This window comes from Anser anser (assembly GCF_964211835.1).
Source record: "Anser anser genome assembly, chromosome: 15".
In the NCBI taxonomy this organism is placed as follows: Eukaryota; Metazoa; Chordata; class Aves; order Anseriformes; family Anatidae; genus Anser; species Anser anser.
Window position 1 is genome coordinate 3,920,931 of NC_139736.1, and position 11,832 is coordinate 3,932,762.

Genomic DNA, 11,832 nt, shown 5'->3' on the forward strand with positions numbered 1-11,832 from the left:
ACCTTCAGCGTCGTGTTTTCATTTCCGCAGCCAGCTCCTGGAAGCTACTGGTTGACCTGGTGGCCGTTCCACGAGTTGGGGTGAACTTGGGTTTACAGATTCGTTTTACACGGTTTCAAATAGCTCCAGTTGCTTTTTGTACCTGGGTTCTTGTGCCTTGGAAACCCCTTGGCTCCTGTTATGGGTGGTTTCATTCTGGTCTCCAGTGGGGGACAGACCTGCAGACCTCTCTGGGGCCTTGTGCCTCTACGCAGAAATTGCCAGCCCCATCCTCAGCTGAGAATCTGCAGCATGGTGAGGGAAGAGATGGGAATTTTTCCAATCCCTTTTTCCAATCCCTAATGCTCTTAGTGGTGTGCTGGGTCTTCTCTTTCTTCAACGTTTGCTGTCTTCTTCAGGAAACATGTCGGAAGTGCCAGGGCCTGTGGAAGGAGCACATGAACCTCACCTGCGAGCAGCTGGCTGAGAAGGATGACATCAAATATAGGACATCCATGTAAGTAAAGGCCACAAACAGGCAAAAATAGGGGGGTGGATAAAATCGTAAAGGCGATGCGACAGGCAATAAAGTGGTGTGGAGGGGGGGTAAGAAACTCAGCCGTTGTTGTAAACATTGGAAGCCCTGAAGTCTTGCTGGGTGTCGTTACCTTCCGTCAGGGAGGTACTGGAGGCATCAACGCTGAGGGGTCAGAAGGCTCCTGGGATGGGATTTCTTTCTGTGAAAGATACTTGGCAAGGGATCCAGGTGGTAATCTGAGAACGTGGGAGAGTTGTCACCAGACCAGCCTGTTCCCCTGGCTAGCCCGATGTCTCGCAGGCTGGCACCTGGTCCTTCTCCGAGGTGAGAAACCCCCGCTGTGTTGCTTCCATTCACTTGGGGGGAGAACGGAGGTGTTGTGCTGCGCCAAAGCAGCGTCTTGAGTCAAAGGAGCTTACCTTCTGAAAACCTAGGCCGGTGACAACATGCCGAAGCGTGGCTTGCTCAGCTACTGCTTTCTGGCTTATGGAGGGATGTGTTTGCTCTCAGTAGTTTTTCTCTGTTTCTAACCAGTCTGTCTGTAGGAATCTTTACAGAATCGAGTCACGTTTTGAAATACTTGCGTGTAAATCTCAAGTGTTTCCCCGAAACCTTCTGAAGCCTGAACTCTCTTGTTGCTACCATAGATGACAAAGTCTGCTGGCTTTAGGAGAGGAGTGAGGGCTGAGCCATGAAGCTGCATGTCTGGCACAGTCAAGTGGGAATTGCCTGTGTTGCCCAATCCTTTCCTCTCTGATTCAGCGTGTCCGGTACAAGCAGAGGTTGGAGAGCTCCTCCGCTGGGAGCCTGAATGATTGTTGCTTGCTCATCTCACAGTTCATAATTTAGAACAAAATATTGTCACAGATTTGATATGGTTTCTTTCCCTTGCCACTCCTTTCCCTGTAGGAAAGAGGGGCGAGAGGGAGGAGAAACAAGTTGTCATGTCCCTAACAAGGAAAAAAATCAGTTTCAAAACCTTTAGCAGATTGTTGCCGTAGATAGATGAGTCGCACTGCACGGTACAATAAAAGCTTCCTTTTGAAGCCTTGCATAAGGAAAGGGAAGCACAGCTGGAGTTCAGGCCAAACTTCCTGCTGGGCTCAAAGTTTCCAAAAAAAACCCTGCATCAGCAGCATCCTGTTGAGCAGAGGAGGGAAGAGCAGCTGCAGCTCACAGAAGTCAGTCTCAAATTGATTTTGTTTTCCTTCCTGTCTATTCTTAGTGCATCTCCCAATACCTGGGTGCAGGTCGTGCTGGATATAACCGCACGGGAGCTCGGTGTAGCTGCAGGGCAGCTGAAATTCCCACCCCTAGCTGCTCCTTTTTCCACCTCGCCACTCACTGCTTCTCTGGTTGTGCAGATGGAGCAATCTGTGGGGCTGTGCCTGCTTTGTTGCTGTGATCCTTCTTTAAAATACCTCTCTGTCGTCTCCCAAACACATGTTGGCTTCGCAGGGCCTCTGAAGCAGCTGGGTGGAGATGCTGGCTGGGATAGATCGTTCCCCACTGTTGGGTCAGCGCAGCCAGAGGACCGTGCCTCCCTCGGCCGAGGCAGCCCCTTCGCTCTGCTGTCATCAAATTTCAGTTCTCCTAGATGGCGAATTAAATTGTAACGTGATCTCCCGTGGTCAGAAAATGGGCCCTCAGGATGACAGCTTGTACTCTTAAGTCTTTTAATTAAATGAGCGAGGCTTTTCTCCGTTTCAGTGCCAAAAGAAGTATCGCCGTGGGCTGAGCCTTTGCACTGGGGCGTGTTGCTGCCAGGCTGCCTCTTCGGGACGGGACCGCGCTGCGTCCTGGATTCCCGTCCGTGCCTTGTTAGAGTAGAAGCCTGTCTTTTGCACCTAAAGCAATAACCTCTGGAAGACTTACGTAGGGAATTTTACTGGGAAAGCCCAGTCTCTGTGGGGAAAGACATGATTATCTTTCAGTTACTGATTTAAATTTAACGAAAACCAAATAAATCTGGAGCGTAGCAGCCAGCATTGAAAAAAAATATACATGGTCATGGCGACTTTGTAACCAGAGCAACAGCCAAACATAAAACTATCGAGCAGATGACAGCAAACAGTTTGCTTTTCCTGAACTTTATCTCCTGGACCATATTTCTTTGTGGCAGAGTCAGGAATCCGCATGCCCTTTGGTCCCTTGACTTACGGTTTAAATTCCTCCCAAGCCAGAGCCTGGCACCGCTGTGTTTTGGCTCGCATGGAAACCAGAATCGGGGCCGTAGCATGCAGTAAGTGATTGACTTTCCTTCACTTAATTTGTTCTTGAGTTGTCCTGGGCTGGCTCCAAGTGGAGCTGAGCCCAGACCTCCTTGGAACAGCGGTGGACTGTGGGGATAGCGTAGGAGGAGAGAGAAGGGGGAGAGGGGGTTAAAGCCGTGCTGGGATGGTGCAGCAGTAACTTCACTGCAGGCTGGTGAATGCAAACGGCCCATCTCTAATTCTTCTCCCTCCTCTTGTGTTGCAGAGAAGAGAAAATGACAGCTGCCCGCATTAGAAAATGCCACAAGTGTGGGACTGGCCTGATTAAATCGGAGGGTTGCAACCGCATGTCCTGCCGCTGCGGCGCTCAGATGTGCTACCTCTGCCGGGCTGCCATTAACGGGTACGACCACTTCTGCCAGCACCCCCGCTCGCCCGGGGCTCCCTGCCAGGACTGTGCCAAGTGCTCTCTCTGGACAGATCCCACAGTAAGTAACGAAGGGCTTTTGTCACTGATTCGCACCCTGATTTCAATTACCGTCCGATGCCAGCGGGTTGAAATACACGCGTTCCACCAGAGGAAAACAGCCGGTTTTAGACAAGCACGACTTTTCCTTCTCCCAAGGCAGCTAAAAAACACGCTGAAAGCCTCCATCAGCACAGACTTAATCTGACCGCGACTTGGAAGCAACTGGTGTTGCTTTAGGAAAAAACACAGACAAGGGCTTTGGTTGGAAGTGCTCTGAGCGCCGTTTTGGGGAGCGGACTTGTGAAAAGAGCTGGTGGGCAGCGTGTGCTGGCAGCAGGGCACAGCAGCAGGCGTTGGGATTACTGGGACTCGTTCCTGGCTTTGCAGCTGAGTTGCTTTTTGGTACGGCTCTGCATCTGCTGTCTTGCTGGTGCCCAGTAGCTTTACTTATCCGCTCAGCTGACTCTGCGAGTCCCTTTGCAGAGACAGACCTGCTGAGAAAAGTGCCTGCGAGCCAAAGGTCCCGAGCTGCAGTTGTGTCCGTTCTCACGGCTGTTGTCAACAGCTGCAAAGGAAGAACTGCAATAGGGACTGAGCCGTAAGGGAAGCTCCAGTAAGGAACTTAAAACTTCACGCTGTAATGCATCTTGTAGCTGTGGCAAGCATGGGATGATACTTTCACACAGCGTTTCTGTAAACAGAGGGTGTCTGTATCAGAAATCTGGAAGGGAGTGTAGGTAGGAGCAGGAGCTGAATTTCCTGATTTCAGCAAAGCATTAGAGCAACATGGATGTGGATCTGCCTTTGCAGGGCCTGTCTGAGCTTCAGTTGTTCCAACACTTCTTTGTCTCAGGATGCTGCGGCTTGCCAGGCTGCTCCCAGCATGTCTTGCAGGAAAAGCTCACAATCCTGTGCTGGTGTGGAGCAAAGAGCAAGCCACTCGAATTGACTCCCTTCTTCCTATGAAGTGTAAGCCTAGTCCTCTGCTTGCCTGTCTTTGTTCTCTGCCTTACCCTGTCACTGAGAGGTGCTAAACTAAGCAGGGACACCTGCTTCCAGGCACCTCTTAGCCCCACATTTTGGACGCCTGGCTATACAGTCCCTGCAGTCCTGTCCCCCTTTCCCTGGTTTCCTCCACGATGCGATTCGGCGTTCAGCAGCGCTGGAGTCCTTTGTTCCCGTCAGGCTGCTGATTGTGCTCAGTAATGGCATTTGTTCTGAGCCAGAGAAAACATGAGGCCTCTCAAAAAGCTCATACTGTACTTCAAAATAAATAAATAAGCAAGCAGCACAAAGAGGGCACTGTCACCGGCCCCTTTCCAGCTCTCTAATTAACCGATGTTGTGGCAAAGGAAAATTTCCCACCGTCAGCAGAGAGCTGGCACTACCTCCTTTTTTTCTGGATGACAGAGCATTGGTGGTCTGGGGAGTTGACGTGGGGTGACTGTCCTCGCTGCAGTGCAAAGCATAACAGGAAACTCGGCTGTTAGCTTCTGAGCGTAAAATCATCAGTACCTGTTTGCATCGCCCTCCTTGCAAGGGGCTCAGTGCCATGAACATAACCCCACCTGGGAGATCTGCATTCTCCTGTGGGACACGTGAGCAGGAGTTAACGTGGTAGATATGAGGAGTGGGAGCAAGTTTGAACCTTGGCATGGGGATATGGAAGAGCAAAATGACACTGTAGTGTCTTGTCCTTCATCAGGGATGATGCCCGTCCGAGGGTTTAACCCCACCCCAGCTCTGTTGGATGGTACATGGCATCTTCTAGTGTGTTTCTCATCTCTTTTCTTGTTCTGCTCAATCTTTTTTATTCTGTTGAAGTCGGTAGATGGCTAGTGCTATCAGCCTGGGAAGAGAGTATCTACTGTGGGCTTGTGTGTGTTAGCAGCCATGCTCTGCACACGTGCAGAGAAAAGACAAGGCTGGGGCAGCTGTGGAATTTGCAGCCATTGCTCAGGAGCTTCCACTTGTCTCCCTGCATTAAGCTCTGCTGCAAAATGGGGAGGGCACACATGCGCCACCAAAGCATGGCTGTTAGGGGGTGACAGGACATTGTTCTGATTTCTGATGTGTTCATGTACGCCCCGGCTAGAACAGTCTTCGTGGCAGACCAGCGGCATGGTCACAGTGCTGTTGTCTTGTCAGTTTGTGTTTCACGGGTGCAGATTTTAGCTTTCTGTCAGACCTGGGTAATTTCACACTTCTGTGAAGAATTTGTTTTCGTTCTAACTCCCCGTTATTTAAGGCAAAATTTGGGTTTCGTTAAAATAGGGAGGCTTTGTTCCTTTCCAAATGTTTAACGTTTTCTGAGTCTAAAATGATCCTTGAGAAGGGATAAATCAACCTTTTCATTAGCTTGGCTTAAAAAACGTATTAAAGACATTTAATTAGGATGTATTAGAGGCATTCTTCTAGGAACTGCAGCATCTGTTAGTCTTTGTCTCAAATGATCTTGGGAGAATAAAGCAGACACTTCAAAATTCCCCATAATAAAAGGTTAGTTCCTATGCTGTAATCAGCCTTGAGTCTAAATTAGAGGTCTAAGTGCAGTATTTGCTGGCTCGGAGACAAGCTGCAAGCAGGCTGTGGTCAGCGGCTTCCAGGGTAGCAGGCAGTAATCGCTTAATCGCTGCGTTTCTGCTACAGCTTATCGTGCCCTGCACCTCTGCAGGACACAAGCACGTGCCACGCGCTCTTGCCAGCAAGCTGCTTGGCCAAAAGTCCCGGTGCACGTGTTCTGCAGCCCGTGCTAGCCTGGGCTCGGCTTGCTTGCCGAGGCATCGCTGCTTGCACGAGAGGCTGATGCAATAAGGGACAAAGCAAAGGATGGAGCGGTGAGGACTGATTCTGCAAAGAGCGAGCTCAGGGGCTGAGCGTTCTCTGGCTTCTGAATGTCTGTAGCAAACCTGAGGCTGTGTGCACAGTGCTGGGTGCATTGTAGGTGGTTTGTACTAACCCCGTGATGCAGTGTGACTAACGCGTTTTGACTGCTTTGATAAACCAGGTTCTGCTCTCATGTGTGTTATTTTTAATGCAATACTTACCTTCTCAATGATACTGCGCAGCAGTTTTTTGACTTTAAACTTTAAGATGTTTTCAGTAACTCCTAAAACACTCCCAAACACCCCTCATTAAAGTTCAAAGCAGAAAACTAATCCTTTTAAGGTGTTTGCAATTAACCCTTTTTCTAGTATTATAACCAGAAGATGTTGAGTGAGGACTATGTAGAAATTGAAATCCGTTAGGGAATTGCATGAAGTACGTACACAGCACCGACCCTAGTGTTTGCGGGGACAGAAGCTTGGAGTGTTGCGGGGAACTCCCCCAAACTGAGCTCCGAAATGCCCTAATCATAAGCACACGCTTAATTCGCGGTATCCACAGAGAGCCCTCGATACGGCGTGTCTGTCGCTGAAAGAATCCTGCATTTCTTAAGCACCAGCGTGCGCTTGGTCCCCGTGGTGGCCCCCCCTTTTCCTGCAGCGCTGCCTGAGCCCCGCTGGAGCTACAACACAGGCTGCTTTCATCCCGCTTCCTGCTGCACGGAGGAACGCGCAGCAGACAGCCTGCGCCTGTTCTTGCTCAGGCTCTCCGCAGCTGATCTGGGAATGATTTGAAACAAAACCCCTTAGTCCTTTTGGAAGCCTCCGTCGTGAAAATCATTTCAAGTTTATTGGGAACGGCTGTGGCCACACATACGTGGAAAAAGAAAGCGGTGAAAAGCCAGGAAGGGGGAGGCGATGGCGGCAGACGCGCCTCCAGCCCCTCTGCAGGGATAGGGGAGGGCGAGCGCAGCCCAGCAGCAGTCAGCAGGTCTCTTGTTTTCTCCCTTTCAGGAGGCAGGCAGCCCTTTTCCCGTGACACTTAATAATTAAAGAAGATAACGAGGAGCACAATAGATAACGGCAGAGCTTTCAAAAGCTTCGCCGGGGCACTTTTGTTCTGGGCAGAGGAGGTTTCACGTGGGGGCTCGTCCCTCGCAGAGCTCTCTGGCTGCCGCGTCCCCCTTCTCCCCTCAGCCTCGTTGCGGCGATGAGAGGCCCTTGGATTAGCGGCCCGGCTCCTGATTTAATCTGTCCGCAACCCAGCAGAGCCCAGCCATCCTTTCTGATCGTCTCCGTGCCCTCTGCATTCAGGTTCAGCGGGAGGAGGTGGAAAGCAGGAGCCCTCTCGGCGCTGAGAAGGGAGCGGGGCCTGTCACAGGCCTCAGCCCGCTAGGCCAGGCTGGTCAGCGGCCTGGTATCAGGCGGCATCTCGCTGTCTGTCTGGGGACAAAGCTCCGTCCTGTCTTGCCAATTAACGTGCAGATACTAATAATAACCTCGTTCACTCTCTGCAGCATTTGCCGATACGGAGGGGGAACGCGTCTCCTACATCCTTTGCGTTTTCCCTTGGCCACCTCCCTTCTCCCGTGATGCAGCGGAGCACGGGGAAGGGCCACGCTGTAGCGTTGCCCTGCATTTTCTCTCTCACAAGAGAGCCTGGTTACCTCCTCCTTGCTCAGAAACACACAGGCTGGTCATGCTGAGAACCCCCTGGGGTGTGGGGGGTTGCTTTTTTCTTTTTCTGTCTTTATTTTTGCTGCAGGCAAGGCAGCTGACAGGAAGATGACTGTTAACTTGACAGGATAAACCCCTTCAATCCACGCAGCCTGTGAACAGGCTATTAAAATTATAATCTAATCCTTTATTCAAGGTCTTGATCTCACTCAGGAAAAGGGACACAAGAGGCTTTTAAAATTGACTCCACCCCATTAGATGACATTAGACGGTTTCTTACCACAGCAACCAGCCCTAAGTGCTGTAATGAAAACTTAATTTTTGGTGTGGATGCTTTGCCCCTAAATGAGTCTGTCATCCCTCTCCAATTACGGTGGAATCAGAAAACAGCCTCTGCTTCTCAAAAACTAGAGGTGTATTGCAAAAATACCGCTGTTGTGCTTGGTGTATATTTGCAGCCCGGAGACTTATTTGTTACTTCTGACCTATGATGGTGCAGGATGTAGTAGCCAGAACTTGCAGCCTCAGCTTTTCTTCCAAATAGCCTAAAACTATCTTAATGTGCACATATCCCCATTTTCTTTTTTGTTCCAGCTGGAATGTGGATCTTTCCTAAATGCTGCATGTACTGAACTGTGCTGAGCCAAATTTAATGTCAGGTTCTGATCTGAAGTAGGAAGGTGCATATTGTGCAGTGTATTTTTGTTCTCTTTATATTAATGGATACCAGTTTTTCAGAAATACTGATGCAAAAAGGCTCTGAGCCAACGCTTGGTATGTGGGCTTAAGTATAAATGCTTCTCTGAAGTGTGTCCTAACATCGGATGGTTAGCAGCAGAGAAGCAGCAAAGCTGCTAACCTGTTTTCTCAGATGTGGCTTGTTATGCCTCCGCTGTGGTGGACAGTCAGAATTAGTCCAGAGCTAGTCTTACTCACCCAGGTCTGTAGTTTTCCCCTCCTGGGTCTGCAGTCAGCAGATGTTTTTGCCCCCAAGGCGTGCTGCAGGGTTTGCCCCCTCTTGAAGATGAAGAGGGGACAGGGCCGAGCAGGGCTCTCCAGCAGTTGCGTTTGAGGTGATGTGTTTCGTGTTACCCTTACGAGACAGGCCTCATTTTGGAGGTCTGGCAGATGGGGTTTGCAGTTATGCATTTGCCCCGTGCTCTGGGGGCTGCAGTAATTGGAGCCAGCATCGCTGGGGGGTGGCTGCAGCTGGCTCGCCAGCCCCGGGGCAGATGGCTTTGTCGATCTGTCATTAGTGCAGAGGTCAGCTGCAGTTTAAACCGGGGGTCAAGCAGCCCTAGCTGCTGGAGGGTCTTGTGAAGTTGTGCTCTTGATGTGTCCAACTCCCCAGACTTCTGCGGGACTGACTTTATCAACAGCTGGGTGTGCAGGAGTCTCAAAAGAAAGGGATGTTGCAGCCTGGCTCTGGGATGTGATGGACCGACTGCAGTTAGCGTCTGAGCTGCGCTCTCCATGGCAGCAGGATGGTAGTGTCTGGAAAGAACCATTTTGGAGGGTTAGTTCTGGACTTAGACTGCAGCAAACACTTTGGTTAAAAGGGACTCTTGCATATTTCTAGGCTTTAAGATGAGGCTTTTTACCTTTGTGCAAGGGAAGGATATAGGATAGTTGTGCTCAGCTGTGCTTAAAATATCAGCATCTTACTTGTCACATAACTTAAAAAAAAAAAAAAACTGGAAAAACGCACATGCTTTTTTTTTTTTTTTTAAGTGGCAATAAGATGGGAGAGGTGCCTATCTCATTTTCAATGGCATTGAAAAACAATATTCTGGGAACAAATCAGTGAGATCTTGAAGCTTTGGGGCCACCCCCGGAGAGCACCGCTCGCTCAGCGAAGCAGCGCGGGATCTCTGGCTGCCTGTTGCGGAGCACGCCCAGGTCTCGTGTTGCTTTCTAGCCAGGGAGTGTTGCAATCTGATACTCGGAGGTAATCAGAAGTTCTGCATAGGCTCAGAAGAGCCATTCTTCAGCACTTTTTATGGAGATAGATAGGCTGTAATTAACAGTCTGTGGAAGCAGCCTGCTTGGAGGAAAAAAAAAAAAACTTGCCGGAGAATCTTAATTTTAACCATTGACTCAAAGAATAATCAAAGGGAGGGAAGTACTGACTTTGATGGCTTTCTGCAGATTAAGATAACTTCGGTCTCCCAGGGAAACCTTATCTGGTAGCAGGAAGAGGGCACATCCCAGCTTCCCAGGCATTGCTGCTAGACATGTGCAGGACAGTGAGATTGGGAGGCCGACTAGACCTAATATAATTTCAGTGTAGATACACACAGAGCATATTTTGAATTTAGTCCCAGAGCACTATTCAAAATAGAAGATATTTTCCATGTTAAGAGTGTTCAGGAAGAAATTGATGGGTTTTGGCCCGTGCTGGAAATAGGATGAACAAAACAAAGCAGTCTTGCGCGTTGTGGGGTGTGTGGAGTGTGGAATTTCCCTCCTGCTCCACTGTTAGCACTTGCAAATGAACTGCTGAAGCAAACCAAATGCTCCTTCGGATGCAGGTAGGCCCAGAGGGGCTGGTGGCTGGCGCAGGTGTTCTGTGTCTTCCAGCAGCTCCCGTTCTTGGCCTTCTTCCCTAATCGCTAACACGAGAGCACAAACACTGTCGGAGATGTTTAGCTTTTCTCATTTGTTTTGTGGAAGTGCCAGGCTGTGTTTCATCCCAAAGGACACACAGCAGCAGCGAATGCGACCTGCGGAGGCCAGGAGGACCTCTTGCTGCCACCGATGCACGTGTGGCCAGCGGAAGCACCTGCTGCCTGGCACTACGAGGGAGCTGTCTCATTAGACCCTTGGTGGGATCTTGATTACCCTGACGGCCGTTGCATGCTGCGGTGCAATGAAGAAAATCATTTTTCACCTTCCTTGCATGTGGACAATTGATGCTGAAACACAAATCAGAGCGATTGGCTTCACGCTAACGCTGGGCTGGCTCTGGGCAAAGCCTGGGAGCTGCTGGGACCCTAGGGGCTGTTGGTGCCCGTGGCTGTCCCTCCGGGCATGCCTGTTTTCTAGCTCCGGAGTTGCACAGTCTTGTTCCAGGACTTTATCCATCATGCTCCCTTTTTTTAATAAAAAGGTGGTGTAAAAGTCAGCTCCCTAGATACCTGCAGCCACCTGCGGCTTTACTACACTGCTTGGTCTGGCTGCTGCTGCTTTGGGTTGAGAAAAACGAGGGGCAGAAGGATGCTTTCAGCTTCTAGCTGTTCTTGTATTTTTGTTGAGCAGCGAGTCTGAATATTCTTGCTATAATGTCTAGATAGACGTTAAAGAAACGTATTGTGATTTATGTCCTCCTCAAAGTTACAGATAAGATCTAAATGGCCTCGTTAGAGCACCATTTAGCTATAGAGCCAGGATTTAAGTTGTGTTAATTCCAGCTGTTGGGCCAAAAACTCAAGAAGTGCTAGCATAGTGTAAATATTTAATAGACTATTGCCATTTAAAAGATTAACAGCTCTCCAGCAACTCTTGGGCTGGGCGGAGCTGGGTTGCAGTTCTCTGGTTTCTATCAAGGCGATGAATTTTAGCACTGAACTCCCTGGAAAGCTGATCTAAACCTCTTAGTCATACTCCGTGGAGTAGGCTTGGCTCTGTGCAAGTTACTTGTGCTGCGGTCCCCTGTCGCAGCCTTGCTTTTGACTAGGTCATCCCCAAACGAGGACAATTCAGCTGAATTTGCCTCTTTCTGTACAAACACCTGGCGAAAAGCAGCACTGGGAGAACAGGAAGCTGCTGCAGCAGGGATTAGCCCGCTGACTCTTTATACTCCTGTGGTTTCTAGGAAGACGACGAGAAGATAATTCAGGAGATTCAGAAAGAGGCTGAAGAGGAGCAAAGGAAGAAGAACGGAGGTAAGTCACAGTCTTTATCTGCGCTTTGATATCAGACTGAGGGTGTTATGAGGGCATAGAGTTCCCAGCTCTGGTTTTGGTGGCTTCTTCCCACAGCCTGGCTGCTTGCGAGCTTTTCTGCGCATTGCTGCGCGGCACCAAACACCGCCAAAATCTTGCTCTAGAGGTGTGCAAGCCACCACCCTGCTCCTGCTGGCAGCCTCTCTAGCTTTAAAGGGCTGCTGCTTGCAGGCTGTAGCTGGGAGCA

General features: G+C 49.9%; 1 protein-coding gene across 4 annotated transcripts in view; it reads left to right on the plus strand.

The window, feature by feature from the left end:
* RNF216 (ring finger protein 216) overlaps nucleotides 1-11,832 on the plus strand; it is an 80,383-nt gene that overhangs the window by 61,526 nt on the left and 7,025 nt on the right. For all 4 annotated transcript variants that reach the window (XM_083800697.1, XM_083800700.1, XM_083800699.1 and 1 more), the window contains exons 14-16: nucleotides 399-496; nucleotides 2,996-3,218; nucleotides 11,516-11,585. In XM_083800697.1, coding sequence (XP_083656823.1) covers nucleotides 399-496; nucleotides 2,996-3,218; nucleotides 11,516-11,585 — 391 coding nt within the window. The remainder of the gene's footprint in view (nucleotides 1-398; nucleotides 497-2,995; nucleotides 3,219-11,515; nucleotides 11,586-11,832) is intronic.